The 21,726-nt window shown below is 37.8% G+C and overlaps 1 protein-coding gene across 4 annotated transcripts in view; it reads left to right on the top strand.

Moving 5' to 3' along the window:
* Positions 1-21,726, top strand: part of MPPED1 (metallophosphoesterase domain containing 1) — a 94,812-nt gene that overhangs the window by 480 nt on the left and 72,606 nt on the right. For 2 of the 4 annotated variants that reach the window (XM_073316715.1, XM_073316707.1), the window contains exons 1-4: positions 10,823-10,908; positions 11,221-11,339; positions 13,864-14,139; positions 19,568-19,749. In XM_073316715.1, the coding sequence (XP_073172816.1) occupies positions 13,988-14,139; positions 19,568-19,749 (334 nt within the window). In that variant the 5' untranslated portion in view covers positions 10,823-10,908; positions 11,221-11,339; positions 13,864-13,987. Of the gene's footprint in view, positions 1-43; positions 129-10,822; positions 10,909-11,220; positions 11,340-13,863; positions 14,140-19,567; positions 19,750-21,726 lie in introns of those variants that run through there. The other 2 variants (XM_073316725.1, XM_073316734.1) reach the window with 2 other exon arrangements.

Genomic DNA, 21,726 nt, shown 5'->3' with positions numbered 1-21,726 from the left:
AGGAAGAGGAGGAGGACGAAGAGGAGGGAAAGCAGCTGCAATCCTCTCGGCTCCCCTTCCCCTGCCTCAGCGCGGCTCTGCTGCTGCTGCTTGGCTGCTGCTGGGCTGGTGGAAAGGGCTGGCTGAAGGTAAGGACTGGCACTCTGCGCGCTGAGAAGGGCTCGCTCGCTCTCTGGGTTGCCCTGGATCCAGAGGGGTTGCGAGGAGCCCTTCCCACCTGTGCTCCAGTCTCCTAATGTCACCTTGGAAGTTACTTTTTGTTTGCAGAGTTCCCGTGGAGGCTCCTCAGGGCAGCCTGGGCATTGCACCACCTCTCCTCTGGAGACAGAGACATTGGGGTGGGGCTGGACTTCGCTGGGAAGTGGCGCTTTAGGGGGGCCTTTCAGGGTCATTTTCTTCACCCCATTTTCAAATACCACCAGCCGCCCGCTGCAGAACTCCCCAGATTTCATGGCACTGCTCACTTTGTTTGTGCCCTCACCTTTGAGTGGCAAAACGAAGGGGTGGGGGAGGTTGAATTGTTTCCTTTGTGGTGGGAGAGGCTTTAGTGACCTTCCAAAGTTTTGTTCCAGCAGGAAACCGTTCTATAAGTTTTTCAGAAATTAGGCTGTTTCTGGTATCATCTATTATGTTAGATGGTTGTGGTTTGGTTTACAATCTTACACGCTATATTCTTTTATGGGGGGGGAGACAGAAAAAATGGACATTTGGATGTTGTTTAGCTACTTGTGGCTTCATTAATAACTGTATTTTATATGTTGCAATTGTACATAACTTTATTGACTGCATATAGCATAGTCACTATAGGACACGGTGTATGTGTACATTATATATAAAATTAAATCAGGAAAATAAAAAATTGGTTTAAATAAATTATACTGTCTTCTAAGATTTAAAACATTCCATCACTGCTTGGCAAGAAGATCAATAGTTGAGGATGCACTTGCTATACACAATCCTGTCTTCGCTACGCCATAGTTAAAAAGGGTCTACTAATGATTATACCATTAATATTCTTTTCCAACTTCAGTAAAAGTTAGATAAATGTAACAAGTGATTAATTTATAATATGGTCTAAAACAGTTTTTGGTATTGTGGATAAATCAATAACTAATCAAGATTATTAAACTATGAAAGGGGCTACTGCTGACATGTACTAACAGTATTTCCAAAGGATTTTATTATGTATTTTAAATACAAGTTTGCATCCTAAATTTATGTACCCAAAATAGGCTTTTGACTCCTATGAGAAGAATATATCTTTTGAGAAAAGTATTTAAGGGGCCATTATATCCTGCAGTGGAGTACTAGCTTGTAATAAGAACCATGAATAATAAACTGTGTTTCATGGTGCCAGACACACTGGCAGTGTGTTGCATGCATAATACTTTTTGAATTGTTATTTTACCTATGGATTTTCTTGGCATTCTTATATGTATTATAAATGCATTAATTGATGGACACACATTAGTTATGGTGTAATTCAGCCATGGATTTATTGGGTATTATCTGGCTTTGCTGTTGTGATTTATTTAATTTGTCTCAGAGGGCAAAAAATCTTGATTGAGCACCCTTGTAATTTTTATCTTTCTGTGAGTGTACACTATATATACATACACCATTCCCTCGTTAGGTTTTATTAGAAGTAGAATAACCATTTTAAAAAAATGCCTACATGAGTTCACACATAGAAAAATGCCCATTTTCAAGATATACAAATGTGCTTGATAGATTAGAGCAAATCTATAATACATGTTTTAGAACCTTCCATTAAGATGCGATTTTAAAAATATTTGAAATGGTGTTATAAACATATGAAAATGCAAATACGTGTATAAAGTTGACACTCTAGTCTTATTTACACAGGTTGTGCTTTTTTATTTAACTCTGCATGTTCAGTGTGGGAGCTATTGGTATCAGTGTAAAAAGGGCTAGAGGTCTGAAAGCACACAACCTTTCTGGACGGTTCAGCCTCTTGAGAGAAATAGTTCCCCTAACAGTGTGGTTTTGTAGGAATATCTGTTGTGATATGCTGAGGAGTTTCTCTCAAAAGTCACAAAATAATTGTGTGCTCCTACTCCTGTGGAAATCATTGGGAACAGAATTGGGCTCTGTGTTCCAAATTGGACTCACCCGAGTAGTTCCACTGGTTTTGGCCCTCGTATTTCAGTAGAAGATACGGAGTTATGTGAAGAAGTCACTATGGGCACAGTTCTGTAACACTGAAGTCAATAGGAGTTTAGCCGTTGAATTATACAGGAAAAAGATTAAACCCTGTGATACCAGATTACTATTTAATCCATTTATCAAAACAGTTCCTGTTTTCAGACAGGTGAATCAATAATAAATAGTAAACAAAGAAAAACTGTACTCCATTTATCAAAACAGGTCCTGTTTCCAGACAAACAAAACAATAACAATTAGTGAACAAAGAAAAATAGTGTATAGTGAGAATTTTAATACTGAGAACATTAATAGCAATGTTCATCCAAATTATTAGCAATAATAATAAAAAAGAAATCATAAAGGTCATTTTTCAGACCTTGCTTTGACAGAAGCTAAGGATGAAGGGCCGGATTCAGAGGCGATACGTAAGGTAGCGTAAATGAGACTCCCTTACACATATTGTACTGACACTGGTGTCAGAACTGGAAGAGACAGAACGTGATTATGTTAAAGTAGGGTGAGGGCTACTTGCGTGTTCTGGACCTTATACTGTTAGACTCTGAATGGAGTGCACACATGAATAGAGTTGGGTGTAACTACAATAGAATAGAGTTGGGTGTAAGTTGGGTGTACTGACTGAGTACAAGGTGATCTTGCACCACTCTATACATTATCTCTGAATATGATATGGAGTTTTTATGTTAACCCTCAATATTCTGGATTATGTCTATCAGAAATGTTAAGCATGCATCCGATGAAGTGAGCTGTAGCTCACAAAAGCTTACGCTCAAATAAATTTTTTAGTCTCTAAGGTGCCACAAGGACTCCTTTTCCTTTGCGGATACAGGCTAACATGGCTGCTACTCTGAAACCAAGCATTTTTTTGTGCATACAGGAGCGGGAGTTCTCAAAGTTCATTTTCTCCTCTTTATTCCCTGTCAAAAGCCCATGCTTTGGATCTAATGTTCTTCTAGGTAAAATAGTTGTGAATTTACTGCTTGTGAAAGGTGATAAGAGTGGAAATGGAGTCCTGCAACTGTTTCTGTGTAGAACAGATACCGTATGGACAGTAGCAGAACTGTTCTGCTAATGAATATCCAACTGGTGCTGCAGGGACCACTTTAGAGGGGTAAAGGAGTTTATTCTTTATGTCTATTCACTCCTTGACCTCCTTGTTGAAATTGTCAGCAAATGTGCCAGATGTGATGTTCGTACTACCAACTAACCCTCACTATGTAACTTCCAGTAACAGCTAATCTGGAATGGATTCATTACACTGACTACATGTAAAATGCTTAATTTCCCCATTCAGTCACTGAATTCAGTGACTTCACTGGGAGCAGGATTGGGCCCTTAATGTTCTTTCAACATACGCTATTGTATTTAATTACATAGGTACTTATTAGAATCAATATGGTAAGGATGGGTCAGGATATCCATTAAAATGCCTATTTTTAGGAGTATTGGTCTGTATATTTCAGCTGTAAATATTTGCTCTGATTGAAGCTTGTCTTGTATTTTTTTAGCTTATGAATTATTATTAATAACAAGGTTACTGTTACTGGCAAATATATTTTTAAAAGCTACTTTTTCTGCAGAATCTTTTCTTCCTGACCTCCTACCCCAATTCTTCTCTATAGGCCTAGTCCAACTCCTCTTAAGGCCAATGAAAGTCTTACTATTCAGCCAGAGACTGAATCTAGCAGAGCAGCTGCAGAAGCAGTGGTCAACGGACACAGATATTTTCTACAGTTTTGACAGGATTTTCTCTGGCCTGTGCTGATTGGCTGTTTGCTCCACCCTCCTCCAGTTTCTTCACCTCAGTGTTACTCCATGCTTGCCTATCTTACCTTCCATCCCTTCCTTCTTCTCACCTGCTCTGTCCCTGTAACCTCTCTCCCTTCCCATGCCTTCTCTGTAACAGCTAATCCCTTCCTATCCACTCCCCTTTCCCCCGACCCATGTAAAAGAACTAATGTGGCATTGCTGACTAAGCTTTTTGGGGAAGGGACTGTTTACTGCTCTATGTTTGTACAGTGCCTAGCACAATGTGGCCCTGATCTGAGTTGGTTCCTAGGTAGTGCTATAATAAACATAATTATTATTAATAATTAATAATACCAGTGACTTCAGTGGATGCCCAAACACACAAGTTCTACTTACTGGTTCTACAGTCATAAACTAATAAATTCTTTTCTCAGAATTATATATAGCGCCTGGTCTTGAGAGTCCTTTCTTACATAAGTAGCCCCATTAACGTCAGTGGGACTTGTCATTCCTCACTTGAGGAAGAAGTTGCGGGTTTGGATTGCTACTCAGCCATGCTGGTACACATAAGGAATATACAAAACAGCCACCTAAATTTCAGCTTCATTTTGTTACACTTGTGTATTTGTATTTGTATCAATGCAGCTCAGCTTCCTTAGATGCATTCACTGCGGGTTTCCTCCATGCATAGCTCTCTCCTCTCTGACATGGAAGGCAAGAGGGCTCAGCTGCATCTGCATCCTCCCCTCTCCTGTGGGCCTTATGGAGGGCACCATGTGAATCTGGAGTTTGTTCAGAGGGAAAGGGGGAGGACTGGGAGGAGCCCAGAAGCTGATACACATTTTGTCCAGCCCAAGGAGGCTTTCTGGAGAAGATAATAGGGTCTGAGCCCATAATATATTTTCCCTGGTAGAAGTCCTGTAGTGCAGCTCCTGTGTAAACACAGGGTCTTTGTACGGATGGCTGTGGCTTCCAGCAGATCCCTGGGGATCTGGCACATTTGGGCTTTTTCTATAGGAAAATCCTGATACCTCATTCCTTTCACCCCTAATAGAGATGATATGAGGGGATTTCTGTGGAGATTTTCTCCTTCCAAAGGTTTTACCGCTGGAGGGGATGACCTGGCTCAGTGGTTGATAGGGCAGTGCGCTTTATCTTCAGTACAGGTCTTATTTACCTATCAGTACAGAGAAATGCTATGTTTTAAAAAAGCATTGTTTCATTTTAGATCATTTTTAAAAAAATACTGCCAGCACCTTAGGTTATTAACCTGAGAATTTTAAAATTCTACTTTACTTTTCCCCGTTTAAACTCTGTTCTTACTTTTTTGCATTTCACTCACTTTGAGCAGTAGAAATAGACTGGTCAGTTTTACTTTCTAATTCTCTTGCACGAACACAATGCTGCAGTGTTTGGGTTGTCAACACTGAATTTGAATGCTTAAATACAAACAAATTTAAATGAACACTTAAAAATTATAGCATTTCTATTAATAGCAGGCTTTGTAACATTCCTGCCTTAATTTTGGTGTGAGGGAGATAGGTGAAACTACCAGATAAAGTCTCTTCAATGGCTTATGGGTGCCATATTCTACCCTCAGATATGTGCGCACAACTTAGTGGAACAAGTTTTGCTTGCTTTACTTTGTAAGTAGTCCCACTGAAGTCAGTTATGTTACTTGTGTGAATAAGGCAAACAGGGTTTGGCCCATTGGGAATTGTATATATGTATGTTCAGAGGCCAGGATTTGACCAACTGTGCATCATATAACCCACATGATGCAGTGTCTGGATGAAGACTATCAAAGAATGCCTGAGAACAGAGCTTTTCAACTGTGAGTTTAAACCAGACATCCCAAGTACTAGTTTGTTGCATGTATGTTTTAATACTTACTTGTAAATTTCTCAAATATAAAATATTTTGTTTTTTAAACATACCTTAATTGCTGGATAAAATGACAGACCAAATTTCAGAGTGAAGTGTAGAATTAAATAATCACAGTACTAAATTGCTGATGCTTTCATGGCTTTTATACATTTACAGTTATTTTTTCTTTAAACTGAGTATTGACTTGGTTTATCATTTTTCTTTAATTCATATCCTTAACTTCCAGTAATAATATCATGAAGTTTGATGAATATTAGGAGAGGAAAAAGAGATTCTTAAGAGTAGTGGAAGAGCTTTGCAGCTTTTATGTATGTATATAAAATTTTCTTGACTAGACTTAACTTACATAGATTAGCTACTGCTAATTTATTTTGGGATTAATATAAACAACCTTAAACCAAAACTGTTTTTTTTCTGAAAGAGGACTTGGTTTATCCCGTAAGAAAATGTGGCCACTTTAATACCTTACCCAAGTATGATATGCTGGATAAATTTAGTCAAGATCTAATGTAGGATTATAATAATTTAGTCTCAATAAACGTCTTCTCTTTGCTCAGTACATTTGTGTATGCAAACACTGTAATATTCTTATCTCCAAGATGTGCTGGGTGCTCATGATATATTGTAAAATAGAGCCTCTTCAGGGTCTGAAGAGGAAACAGAAGTATTATTGTGCTGCATTTGTATTTTAGAATGAAAAGTATAAGTGAGCAAGTACTTGTGTACCCCAGGACATGATCCAGTAAGTTGTACTGTTAATAATTTAAAAATGAAACAAATTTTTGTAAAATGAAGAACAAGCAACTACAATTTTGTGGGCGTTGGAATAAGAGAATTAGAAAGCGCGATCATGTAGTCATAATTCAAAATGATATATACTGAAAGGCTTCTGAGCGGTAAACGTATTAAATCAGTACAGCTATTAGATTACTTAGGTGAAGTATTTTAATATTCAGTGTATTCTGACTGCATTCATCTTCCTTCCTTGTCTGCCTGTCTGTCCACAGGACTGTCCAGAATTGTGGCATACAATAAGTAAAATATTTCTATTGATGAAATTCAGTAGAAATAGGCAAGGAGGCATAGTTTAAAAAGGAGACAGACTTTAATGTATCTTATTTCCTCCTTTTATATCTATTTACAATATGCATACAATCTTTTTTGTGACAGTTTCACCCAACAATTGCTTCGGTGCTCTTTAAAACTAAAATAATGACAATAACTTACTTGTATGTGTGATCAGTGGAGGAAAACTAATTTGAAGAAAATTAATTTCAGTAAAAGATTTTTTTTACCCAGTATATGACAGGTAGTTATAAGCAGCAAGACATAATGTTGGGGTTTTTTTTTGTTTTGTAAGTAAGGGGGAAAGAATTTGAATTTTTAAAAAACGGCTGAGGTAGTTTCAGTTAAAGTGAAATAAGAGGTCTCATTGAGTCACCAAAGCACATTTTTCCACATTATAAATCAGACATTACTCAAAGCAGTTCAGATCTGTGGAAACAAATTATAGGCTTGATGAAATGGTAAATCCTGTTAGATCATGAGGATGACATCACGCCAATAAACTATCAAAATCCACCATTGAGAAGTGACGTTTAAAAAGAGGGATGCTAGAGATCTATTTCAGTTAGACATGCTCCTGAATCAAAGGACTTTGAGTCTAAGGCCTGGCCTACAGTTAAAATTTAGGTTGACGTAGCTGTGATGCTCAGGGGAGTAAAAAGTCCACATCCTGAGCAATGTAGCTATGCCAACCTAACCACCAGTGTAGATAGAGTTAGGTCAATGGAAGAATGCTTTTGTCGACCTAGTTACCGTAGGTTGGGGAGATGGTGTACCTGCACCCCTTCTGTTGGTGTACACTGCATCTATACCACAGGATTAAGCCAGCATAGCTACAGTTATATCCTAAGGGATCAGAGCATAGAAGTATATGCTCTGATTGACAGTTGAGGATTGTGAAACCTGTGATGAGAGCAATTTCTAAATTTTTACACTATACAACTTTTGTGCCATCTCATGACTTCTCAGTGGCATTTCCAGTGGAGAGATATCCTTGTTACAAAAAATCACCATAATTAGCACCCTTCTTAGCAGTTACACCAAATTGGTCATAGAATGAATGGGAATGGTGTCTGAACTACCCTTCTTACCCTCAAGAAGGGGTCTCTCCAAGCAGGCTTGAGACACAAACGGGGTTCAGGGAAGCTTGCAGAGGACTTCAGTGTGCAAGGCTGTCACCCTGGCACCTTTCAGCAGCACTAAGCTGACATCTTAAAAAGTTAATGGTGCCATTTAATGTAGTGCTTCTGTACCTAAAATGGGGTTAGGTTTCTAAATAGAACTTTTAGATCACTAATTCATAACATAGAAATCTTTGGGGAGCTTGCAGGGGGAGGAAAACACCTTAAATGACACTACAGATTATAACTTAAATATCCCCAAGGAATCTATTCTCCTTTCAGCATTCTTTCTTAACTGTCATTGACACTAATGGCAGGTACATAACGCATTCACATTGGGAAAAGTAGACTTTTAAGTGCATATTTCAGTGCTACACATTATAGTCTTAGTTCAGAAAATGTACATTTTAAAAAGTTCCCTAAATATGCATTTATACAACAAACTACTGGCTCACAGGGAGTACTTGAGGCCTAATGGTTCCAGAAGTACATTTGTACAGTACATGATCAACCTCAACAGCTACCAGCCTCTAATGGCCATTTAATCAAGCTACCTTTGTTTTAAAGTCCATAAATAGGCTGAGAACATTTGATCTCTTATTTTAAGGTAAATTCAAACCAGCCAGAAGAGACTGTTCAGTAGTCGTGATTTGCCAGCATTTTTGTCATCATTTGTCTTAGCAAACAAACAAACAAGAACATATTCCTTTGAAGCAGTTTTTAATTGCAAACTTTCCTGTAGAAGAACATCTATCCAGTTCCTGGTGGCAGAACTGAGAGCAGCAAAATGATCCTATTTACCAGTTTATGTCAGGATTATGTAAACATTATAAGTTAGAGGGAAAACCTATTAGAGCATCCAGCCTGTTTCCCACATTAAATGAAATAATTGTTTCTTTACTGATAGCACTAGATTCCTTTAATGCTGGGCTATCTCCATCAACCCATCCCTTGTTTAAAACAAAAACAGAGTATTTTAGAATAATGGATTCAAATGCTACATCTTACAGTAGTGTTACTGTGATAATTGGCACTCTTACTGTAGAACACTCTGTGGCACTGGATTTTTCTAAAAATAAGGTTTTTGCTTTCTTATCTCAAGTAACTTGCTTCTATTCCTGAGACAAACTCAATGAGAGCAGTTTTGCCTGCAGTGCAGAGGAAGATTTGAACTCTCCACCAAGCACTATTGAGTTTATTTACTCCATCAAAGATGTATTTGCACCATAAGCAGCCACACTGTATTACTGTACTATCTATCATGAACTCTCATACACTTCTTTAAGAGAACGTATTGTGTTTCTAAGCACCTCTTTCCCTGAAATATGTGGGCTTCACTGTTTTAAAGCTGAATGGAAATGCCTTAATCTCCTCTCCGTTTGCTACTGCACTTTCTTTCTCAATTGCATCCCCGAATCCCAGTTCTTCAGACTCTCCATGAACAAACTCTAGCCTACCTCACATATCTTCTCTCTGTCTATACTGTTCCCACTCATCTGCCACTGGCCTTGTCTCTCTTGCTCTTCACCTTACCTCACTACTGTTGGTGCAAGAGCTGCAACTGCTCCACTGCTGCTCTTATGATCTGGAATAGCCATCATATGTTTCTCTGCCTCATGGACTTTTCATGTATTTGCAAAGCTTATCTCACAATACATCTCTTCTTCACACTTTTTACTTCTTAATTTCTATCGTCTGCTTATGTTATTTTAACAACCTACCAGTAAGTATTATTTAAGATGACAACTACTGTACTTAAGCCATGGTGCATTTGGATCCAGGCTCTTGTCCAGTAGCTGGGAAGGTTATGAGAATGCCTCAAAACAGATGTTTGTCATGGGACTGACAAAAAATAGGTGGTAGTGGGGACTGTAGCACAGAGAACAGAGTAAGTTAGTTGAGGAACAATGGACAGGGAAAGATAGGAATTGGAGGAAGAACAAAAGGCAGAACAAGAATCAGAGTGGGGATGGGGGAAGGGAGATTAAAGTGAAATGTTGGTTTGCAATGGAAAAAGTGAAGGAGAGAGAGGTTAAATTAAACAAAGGAAAGATAACTCATGCAAAGGATGGACTGGAATTATTTTGTTTGGTACCTATACAAGAGAATATTGGGATGACATTAAGAAAGGAAAATTTTAGGGCTGAAAAAACAAAATCAGGAAAACTCCATACAATGAGTTCTGTAAGGCCCCAGTTCAGCACGGGATTTAAGAATGTGCCTAATTTCAAATAGATGAGTTGTCCCATTGCAGAATAATCTCCGAGTGGAAGTGGTGGAATTCCTATTGAAGGCAGTGGGAAGACATCCATTTAGTACAGTGGTTTTGGATCAGACCTTTGGGGACATTTAAAAGTAAACTGGATAAAGTCCTAGAAAAATAATTATGCAGAGAACATTCCTACACTGGTAAGAAGATGGATAGATCATTTAATAGAATCATAAATGTTGGAGATTGAAAAAGAACTAACATCCAGGATTGTGATTTTTATTTTAATATTCATATTCATGAAACCTTTTTTACATTTCTCTGTATCTCCCTGGCAGCCATCCCATAGCTCCATAAGTCTGGGGGAAGAGAGTGGTTAGCATGTGTTGATGTGAGGATTTGAGTCTTAGTGCTGTATGTTAGTAGTGTTGGGCATGTGATTTTAAAACTTACATGGTACAGCTGCAGGTAATTATTTTCCTACTGCATGTCACACCCTGTTCTGGGTTATGGGGGAAATTTCAAATTATTTTTAAAAAATCTTAAGGAATGTTGCAAAGGAAAATAAGGGGGAGTGACTAGTGTCAGTTTGGATAGCAGTCAGGCTGGAGGGAGACAGCTTGTTCTATCAGTCACCAAGAATGTTAGCAACCAGCCAGCCACTTATTCAGCAAGGCATCAAGAGAGTGAAAGGTAAGGATTAAAGACATTTGTGTATGTTGCTGACAGTAGCTTCATCTGTTGAATTAATATTGTTAGTTATGTACTGTGGTTATATTTTTCTGATTTCTGTTTAGGACTAGTTGTTCATGTGATTGCTAGCTATTTTTTTTTGAGGGTAAGATCCAGCTTTTTGGTTCCCTTTCCTATCCTGGACAATTTGTATGTCTCCAGGGTGGACAATGTATGGCTGTCACTTGGTAGAGGGCTCAGTAGTGCTATGAGAACACAGTTTTTTCCTCTCAAGTGAGACATACTGGCTTCTCATTTTCTGCCTGTTTACAGGGTGACCATCATGCTGAGTGTCTCTGGCTAGCATCCATGCAGGCTGGCTTAGTGCTGTGATTCACAGGCTCTCCCATGTGTGAAGACACTGGATCCTCACTTATGAAAACCCTTCTACAGTAAGTGCTATCAGAGCAGTATATTTGGTACACTTTTCTCAGTGTTTGGGAACAAAGTATAATGAATTCTACCAAAAGCAGCTAATGTTAGTGGAATTAGCAAGTGCTATTGTCCACCTTGTCCAGCGAGGAGGAAGTAGTTAATGCATCTAACTCAGAATGAGGATTCCTGATGTCTAGGACTGGTTCTGCCAATGATTCTCTATGTGACCTTAGGTAAATCATTCAGGCCAGGATTTTCAAAAATAGGAGCCTAAAGTTAAGCATATTTAGCCATATTTTCAAAAGTTCTGAGCACCCAGCAGCTCTCACTAAGGTCAGTGGAGCTTTTGGATGCTCAGCAATTTTCAGGATCAGGCAGGTACTTAAATATCGATTTAGGAGCCCAACTTTAGGCTCCTAATTTTGAAAATATTTGTCTCAGCTTCACTGTAACCTTGGGTTAGCCATTTGTAAAATGGGGGAAAATTTTACACACTGCACCAGGGTCTGGTTGAAACTTAATGCTTTATAAAATATTGCAAGACCCTTTTGTAGACACTTTGGAATTTCAAATTACTAACTGTACTGAATTTAATTCTAAAAATCACCATTTATATTAGTTTACTTCAAACAGATGTCTGTTTATTCAGAGCAGCTGGTCCAATATAAAATCTCTGACTTTGACATGCATGGTCCATATGAACTTTTTTGAAAATGCACCATTTTGCATACAGTGCTTCTAGGACAAGACCTCATATCTGCCATTTTAATCTTTTAGGACTTGTTTATACTACTGGGACTCTACTAGCTGCCATAACCCCATAGTGTAGACACAGCCTACAGTGACAGGTAGCATTCTTCCATTGATCTAGTTGCATCTACACTAGGAGTTAGGTCAGCATAGCTATGGCGCTCAGGCGTGTGAATTTTTCCCTTTCTTGGGCAACGTAGCTAAGTCAGCCTAAATTTTAAGTGTAGGTCAGGCCTTATTTCTTAAGTCCAAAAATGTGTACTCTGTTATTCTTACAAGGATCATTCTTCTCTTCCCTCCTCCTGCTTTCAAGCGCTTCCATTCTGCTGCCTGCTCCATAACATGCACACAGCATCTGAGAGTGTTTAAAATCCAAAATTTGCTTGGCTGTTTTTCTACTATTTCCTTACCACTCATTTCTAATGGAGTCAAGAAGAAATATGCTCTTTTTCTTAAATTCTCAGGCTATGTCCCTGTAGGTTGGTAATGACAGCAAGTTATCATTTTACAGCCATGTAATGAAATGAACTAGAGGTCTCATCCCAGTTTCACAGAAGACAAACTTCCACCTTACAAAAACTAATTCCAGATTTGGCACCCTGGTAGGCAGTCTTAATAGCTAGGCAAAGGACTAGTGATTACCGACCATGAACTGCCTTCCTATCATGTTTGGAGGTGGTTCCATTAGAGTGGAACTGAGATACATTGACCATGTCTGTGAGATACTTGCAGAACCACTGCCCAGAGACTGTATATATTCAATGATAACTATTTTATAATGTGAATATGGTAAAATTAGTTCCTTTGATACAAAGTATTTTTTCAATAAGTAAACAAAAACTAACAATTTCATAAAAGAGCCTTACTTTTATTACCAGTCATGAAATAGTTTATTAAAACTGGGAGAGGGGGGAAGGCGACGGGATAGACAAAAAGCTAATTTAATTTACTTTCTGCTATTTTCAGTGGTTACTTTTAGCATTTCAGTCAGTTTCACTTCCCAAACAATCATTGCTGTTGTTCTAGGGTTGGATACATAGTGAGGAGTATCCAAAATGGTTTCAATTGATTTTCTTTTTAAAACTTAATGAAAACATTTTTATTGGTATAAGGCTGTGAAACACCCCATTTTCCAATGAATCCTCTATTTGGGGCCTAAACTAACTCACAGTAGGATATGAGGTGTGATAGTGGAGCAGTAGCACTTTAAGCTTTCATATCTGCACTAGGAGACCCTTTAGAAATTATTACAAAGCCAGGCATAATATAATGAAATGTGAATGGGAAACCCATTTTGATACCCATTTCTTATCTCAAGGGAGCTTGACCACACATACCTTTCATGAATGCCACAGCACTACTGAAAAACAGGCCTTAAACTGGTGATTTTTAATTAACTTAAAAATGTGTTGCATTTTAGTCATTCAGAGACAGTCAATTGAACATTTTTGAAGGGGGCTATGATATAAATATTCACTAATACAATGGCTGGGGGAGTAAATAATTGTGTTGACACAACCTTAAAATTGACATACCAATACTGCATGGTGCTAAATTTGTGTTTAAAAGTCTTAACTATTTGAACATGTTGCGCCATGTGTTCTTTTGCAAGTGTCCCTCCCCTGCAAACTCAGACTAAAATATATTCATCGAGTTACTGAGTTGGAAAGATTTGTAATGAGTTCTTTGAGCTGTAAATGTTCCCCCACGCCCTTTAAATCTTCATCTGACATTAAATAAAGCAAATACAAAACAGATTAACTGTCAAACGGTTATGCTCCATCTCTTCAGTCTGCTTTTAGGTTTCAGAAGGGGAGCACGTTGATGAGGTAAGGAGACAACATGGTCTTCTTCCGTCGATGTAGAAAGATAGCACAGATGATTGTCTGAAAAAGCTGTACTGCACAGTGCAAGCATGGCTTTCGCCCAGTCGCACATTATGGCCGCTAGAAGGCATCAACACAGTAGACTCATAATTGAAGTGGATGAGTACAGCTCAAACCCCACACAGGCGTTCACGTTCTACAACATTAACCAGGGACGTTTTCAGCCCCCACATGTGCAAATGTAAGTATTATAGTTTTGTTATTGCTCTAACACAGCCTTCAGAATTGTTATTGCCTTGTCAATGTCGTATTTGATGGACCAGTCAGAAAGAATTCAGAGAACAATGTTTTGCTGTCTTTCTAATAATAATTACTGATACAATTCAGTCCATTGGGGAAGTATAGGTACTTTTTTAAAGGATAGAAGAGGAATCACTATGCTAGCACAATTTGGCCTTTATAAAAAGAAAAAAACAACAAGGAATGTAATTAATCTAAGAGGTTTCATATAGATAATATTTTCCACAGTTTTAGAAGCATTCATCAGCTTTTTGAACTCGTATTCTCAACTTGAATCACATGTAAATAGCTGTTGAAATACCAAGACTGTATTCAGAATAAACATTCTCCTTTTGCTCGGTTAGCTGTATTACCGCTTTGTACTACCAAAAAGAAAAAAAAAGACAGCAACAAATAAAATAGTGCGGGTACCCATCCAACAGCCTACTTTAATACCAGTGTGTGAAAGATATGGAGTGCTTAAAGAGTAATTAAAATAATGTGTTTGTTTTTGACTTTTTATATATAATGATGACATCAGTAAAGTTAACTGTTCTAAATGGTGATTTACTTTTAATGTCAAGTGTAGGATCATAATTACAAAATAAAACCTGCCATAAAGTTGAGAGCCAGAAGGGAGAGCAAAACTGTTAAGCCATTACAAGTAAACTAAGTATATAAATCCATTGCAAAATATTTTATAGGAAATAAAAATGTAACGTATTTTATTCTATTCTTTAAAAAGAGAATCAATCTTATATTTTGATCAGAGAACTGATTTTCATTTAAAAAAAACTTTAGCAGGACTGAATAAATTGGCTTAGTTTCATCCACTACATTTAATACATTTTGGTGATTTCTAAACATAGGGAATGATTCATTTAAAAAAAAAACGTGAGTGGATGGTATGTATCTTTTCATTGATATTTTACATGCAAATTGTGGTACAAATTGTACACCATAGAAAGGAAACCTGAAGGCTAATGTGGACACATGCCTGCATGTGGGCGGAGTTAGAATATAACTCTCTGGAGCAGGTTTTTGTTATATATGCCAATTACAATAGGGTCCTGACCCCTAGCTGGGGCTTTTAGGTAGTGTCCCGATACAAATAACGAATAAAACAAATATAATATCTGCATCAGGGAACATCTTTTGTTTGCAGAGCTGGCAAATGGTAACAGAAAACAAAAACAAAAAAATTGATTCACAAATATTTTGGCAAACAGAAGTGCCAAGTTCAGATCTCTGAGATTTGTGGGGCATATTATTCATTATATGTGTGTATTCAGACAGCCGCTGGGCATTCATGAATACGTTTGCCAATCCCAAAAGTTGCGTATATGAGTTTTCGTCACAAAATTTGGGTTCGAAATTAGTTATTCATTATTGGCCATTTGCTACTCATTATTCTCTTGTTTAATGTTGCGGTCACCCAGCCAGTGAGTGAATACAATAGCATGTGACTTTGGTGATCCACCACACAACACAGTGAATACTCTAAAGGGAGCAGTTCACAAACAAGCCAGTCTCTGAAAATTGTTCCCCAAAAGTGTTCAACACTCATGAATAATTAATGCATTTGAAAAACGTTCATGCAAACCAGAAAATGTGCTAAGTTGTAACAAATAATATTTATAACAGTAGTTTGACCAACTCTATTTGTCTAGACAGTAGAAATCTTGAAGAATTTTTGTGAATACCTACAGTATTTATATTGTTCTTGGCTTTTACAAATTAACAGAATGGTGAGAAATGTAATGTTGCATCTCCTTTATGCCCATAAATATTATGAGTGAAATCCTGGCCCCATTGAAATCAATAGTAGTTGTTCCATTGACTTCAGCAGGGTCAGGATTTCACCTTATTAGTGACTTATATGCTTCAAAATCCCTAGTTTAGTGATGTTGCAAGTAATAACAAATAAACCCAATATAAACTTACTCACCCCCAAACTTTCCATAAATGCTTTTCTCCTCAGTGCTTTTGGCTCTCCTCCAAAGTGCTTCTGACTTCAGCCTTACAGCTAGTACACAGTTTTTCTGGTGCTCAGTGCTGTCTTACACTCCCTGTCTTACCTTAACTACACCATCCAGGAGTATTCCCAACCTCTCACAGCATTTTCCTGGCTCCATCTTTGTCTTTCTTGTTCCTCCGTTGCGAGGTGCTTTGGATTGCTACAGTTGGCAAATGTATTTTATTATGATAATTGTCATCTACTGTTTGTTAAGCACTGATATTGCAATCAGAGCTGTAGAAGACATAAATCGTGACAGTCGTCCCCTGAAGATTTAAGGTCTTGATCCTGGCTGTATGCAGGCAAACCTCTGCTTCTGTATGAAACTTCTTTGAAGCCCTGTGTATATACCAACCTCCAGCAACAACTGTTGTCCTGAAATTTTAGCTTTGCTTTTCAATTTATATGCTATTTAAACAAAACATATAGATCGTAAGGGCCTCATTCTTCTCTTTCCCTTACTCACAGTGCAAACAGTTCATTGGACATCAGTGGGGCTACTCAGGGCGTCAGGTGTTGCTCAAGGACATCAGTCTCAGGCCTTAAGAAATTGTGTCCTACAATACAATTAAATGTGTTTATGTGAAACCTGACATACTTTTGCACTGTTGTACTGCAAAAGCAATTCACACATCCTTAATGTGTGCATATTTTTGTGACACTGTGATCTGTATTTCATTTATTTATCATATTTATTTATATCTGATACATTTTTTGGCCCTTTGTACAAGGTTTTAAAGCAATACATACCTTGGCTGACCAGTGTGAATCAGGAAAATGCTTCCCACAAAATAAAATTCTAAATTGTGCATAAGGAAAAGCGTACGTATTGCGTGCTGCATACCTTGCCGTTTTAAGTCTGTTGTGTTTTCATTCAACTTCAGAGGAGGACCATGTGAAATTTAGGTTATGATTTGATGCACAAGTTACTGCTGTTCACCTTGGCTTTGTTCCAGTGATAGGCAAGAGGGAAGAGGCATATTTAAGGGATGCACTTTATGACCTACACTGAAAACCCAGCAATGTAAATTCATATCAGCACATTTTATTTATTTTGTACAAATGCATGAGAACCCTGGGAAAGGTACATTATTTTTCTGGCTACCTTCTTCTGCAGTTCAGAAGTATCCATAATTTAAAACTGCATAACGGAGAGTTAGGGATGGGGAGAGCAAAAGTTTGGAAGTCAGGGATGTAAGACCTCAAGTTTCTGCTTTTGTGCATGTTTCATGCTCCAACTTTTGGCCTCGCTTCCGGTCACTTTTTGTTGAAAAATTGACAAGAGGTGTGAAACTTTAGGAAGCTTGGGCTTAATACTTCCTGCTGTACAGCATTCGAATTAAATAGTTATTACTCCCTGGATTTAGTAAAGTGGAAAAAAAAACTTTTGAAAAGTTATGACTTTTGCTAGAACCTGCCCATAGATGTAATGATTTTAAAAAAGACATACCCGCCCCCAAAAAAGTATAGAAAAATAGTATAACAAAGAGAATTTGCTCATACATTAGCTTTTTAATGTGTTTTATAAATGGTAAAGTGAGAATTTTTGTAAGTATTGTTTAATAATTTGAACAGGACTCTCTCTATTCCTGGTTGTCTCACTAATGTCTACTACTGACTACATGAACTTATCAGGTCACATAACATCCATGCCTCGGTTTGCTCATCTGTAAAATGGATATAATTCTTATCTGTCCCATGTTGTGAAGATTAACTTATGTTTGTAAAACAATTTGAGATCCTCTGAAAGCTTTTCCCATAAACACCAAAGTGTTAGCATTAATAATGCTAACATTATTAGGGGGGATATGGTAGAGGTATATAAAATCATGAGTGGTGTGGTGAAAGTGAATAAGGAAAAGTTATTTACTTGCTCCCATAATATAAGAACTAGGGGCCACCAAATGAAATTAATGGGTAGCAGATTTAAAACAAATAAAAGGAAGTTCTTCACTCAGTGCACAGTCAACCTGTGGAACTCCTTGCCTGAGGAGGTTGTGAAGGCTAGGACTATAACAGGGTTTAAAAGAGAGCTGGATAAATTAATGGAGGTTAAGTCCATTAATGGCTATTAGCCAGGATGGGTAGGGAACGGTGTACCTAGCCTCTGTTTGTCAGAAGGTGGAGATGGATGGCAGGAGAGATATCACTAGATCATTACCTGTTAGGTTCACTCCCTCTGGGGCACCTGGCATTGGCCACTGTCGGTAGACAGGATACTGGGCTGGATGGACCTTTGGTCTGACCCAGTATGGCCATTCTTATGTTCTTATAATAATAAAGATCTATAACTTTAATTTTTCCTAATTAAATTTTTTAAATTGAGCCAAGAGGAAAGCAGATCAGATGGGGAAAGATCCAAATTATACATAACAATGAACTAAATTAATGTTCTTAGTCATTTAAGACAAATGTTTACAAAACTAAATTGTTCATATAAAACTATAATTCTGTCTGAGATTTTACTGATATTAATAAAGCTCTTGGATTTCTGTTTTTTTCCACCAAAATTACCCCCACTGAAATTGCAGCTATGGTACAGTTACACATACATACTTCTATATATTGTAATGAAATGTGTTGAGGGTGAAGGAATTTAATGAGTTGCAAATAAGTATATTTCATGCAGCAGATTTGTGTTCTCTGCCTTCCTTACCTAAATCATGAGGCAGCTTCATAAAAGTGGGTCAAATCATTTCTTTTCCTCAGTTTTGAGTCTTGAAATTGGGCACTATACAATGCAGCACCACCCCTTACTGCATCTGATTTACTTAGTATAATTAAGCCCAGAGAGTTACCACAATTGTCCTGACAATAGTAAGGTTAGAATGTGCATTTGCAGCAGCTGTCAGTAGAGTTCTTATCTGCTGGTGCATTAACACACTGAACCATATCTCCAAAAATGCTTTAATTAAATTTGTTGGAATTTTATAACCTGCAGAAAAAATACGATTTGGAAAATGCATTTAAATGTATTTATATATGTGATAAAATGCTTCTCTCAATATAGTGTGCAATCTTATCTAAACGATGAACACAGGATGGTATTCTTATTTTGAAATTGGAAATGCCTTTGTTTTATTTGTAAGTGTCTGAAATATGACAATAACATTGAAACAATCCCTTTTCCATAATCTCTTTCAACTAATAGGTGTACCCAGACAATATTTAAAGCACTATGATGTGAACTCCAAAATTCTTAAACCTCCTATTAATTCTGTGAGTTTCTTCTAATAAGTGACTTTCACCACACAGATCCAGAATACGTCATCTTTAGTAACACTGAAAACTGTATTGGAATTGCAAAGTAAATACTAAAAAGGTTATGTAGTCAACTCTATTTCATAACCTTCTCATGATGCGTTTCCCATAGGGTGGATCCTGTGCCCCATGATGCCCCCAAACCTCCAGGATATACCCGATTTGTCTGTATTTCTGACACTCACTCAAGAACTGATCCAATCCAAATGCCCTATGGAGATGTTTTAATACATGCTGGTGACTTCACTGAACTGGGACTTCCTAGCGAAGTTAAAAAATTCAATGAATGGTTAGGTAAGTATCAGATTAGCTGCCATTTTGGAAGTAAACGTGATTTTATGAATGTATTAACCCTCTCTGCCTCCTAGTAAAACATCGTGCACTCAGGAATGATGAATATTAATTTAGCTTTGTGTTTGAATGGTAATATTTAGAATTTGGATTTTTAAAAATATTATGCTCTTTCCAGCTGAGCAAATGAGATTCATGTTATCATTCATCCATTCTGCCTTTCTACTCTTAAGCGGGGGAAAATGTACAATAAACAACTTTTGGCACTAGTTGCAATTTAAGTCACTGGGCCTTTTATGATTTGCATAAGAACTCTTACATACATTGTTATGGCTTTCCCTCCCCATAAAAAGTTGTGGTGAGAAAAGCATTTGTCTGTTTAACCCTGGAGGCTGATAGTTTTTCTGTCTGAGGCTCAGCTGCACCACAGCGATGAATTCTAAACAAAGCAAAACGCATGTCTGTGGTTGCTGTCTTGGATGTGGCAGACCAGATGTAGATGCCTTCTGTAGGCAACTGTTGGCATTGATCGCTGAAATTCCGTTCCACTGGGCAGGCAAGTGGTGATTTACATGCACTTCTACAATGTTATGTATGTGCTTAAAAAAAAAATTACAGTGGAAATTAGAGTTCGCTGCTTCCAGAGAAAATCATGGTCTGTGTTCCTCTTGTGCTGGTGCTCTGATTTAGCATAAACACGGATTTTTGTTTCTGATATTTATCAAAAATTTTTGGGTCGGGTGAGTGGCTTTAAAAAAAGTACATGAAGTACACATTTTAAGGGGCTGGGCTTTTTTCTTTAATTTATATTTTCCTGTGTTTTCCTGTCTTCGTAACTACTTACTATGGCATTTCCCACTGTGGGATTGGCTAGGAATCAGGCACAAAGCTGACAGAAGCAAGGAAACTGAGATGCAATAAGAAAAATGTCAGGCCTTTCTAGTTCAAAAAAATATTTACAAGCAAACCTGTACCCTAATTTTGGCAGGCTCATGCTAATATTGATTTGACTCTGGAAGCCCAATAATATGTCTAACAAAATAGTTAAGAAAAAAAAAGTTAACAATGCAGTAAGGTGGAAACATACACACAAAAGCATTGTCATTTGCAGTGAAATCTGTAACAGTACCTTCCACTCACTCTTTCTGTGCCCAGGCATTACAGGACAATAGGACACTCTTACAACACTAAGCAATGTTCAGTTCCACTCTGAGTCTTCACACTATATTGCAATAACGTACAAACATTAGTGCACAAAAACCGTTCCAAACCCCATGTTTATCTGTTGTAAACAAAATCAATATTTACCCAGTAGTGTGGAAGGGAAGCGATATTAGAGCATTGTTAGTCAGCAGAGAAAGGGACTGCATGTCTGAGTTGCTGCTGAGCTCCTGTCTACCTGACAGGCTGCCTGGCCTCCTACATGATACTGCCCCAGCTGTGAACAGCAGAAGTCCTCAAGCTGAAATCCCCTCAGTTTATAGGTTATAGGTGAGGGAGTTGTTGGCAGAGCCTTCTTCATGATGGCCTCGTGAATGGAATTGTTTTTCTCCTTGCTCCAAAATAGTCTGAGAATTTGCTGATCATTAAGGCTTGCTGCCAGGCTGATCTCTCTGAATGGTCACTTGGAGAGGATTGAGGTGTGTGGGGCATGGGATTTCAAGCTATAGGGTTTTTTTGGAGGGTGGGGGGGGTTGGTTGTTGGATTCCTAAGGAGTGGTGCCCTTTTGTGTAGTCTGGTATGAGAATGTTTTGCTCGTTATGCTTATAATAGTTGTTTGTTGTTGAAGGGACTGGTGTTGTTTTTTCTGGATTTATATTTTAAATCTCTGTCAAGCTGTCTAGAGCATTTGAATAGGTGGGTGTTTCTATGTGTTTAATTTAAATAAATAAATAAAGTAAAAAACACATCCATTTTCTTTGAAAACCTGCTGTACTTTACCTTCCTTATTGACTAATGCATCTAGAACCATTAGAGCT

The sequence above is a fragment of the Lepidochelys kempii genome, chromosome 1, assembly GCF_965140265.1.
Source record: "Lepidochelys kempii isolate rLepKem1 chromosome 1, rLepKem1.hap2, whole genome shotgun sequence".
In the NCBI taxonomy this organism is placed as follows: Eukaryota; Metazoa; Chordata; order Testudines; family Cheloniidae; genus Lepidochelys; species Lepidochelys kempii.
The sequence above is the reverse complement of the archived record's forward strand: the minus strand, read 5'-3'. Positions and strand labels throughout refer to the sequence as shown.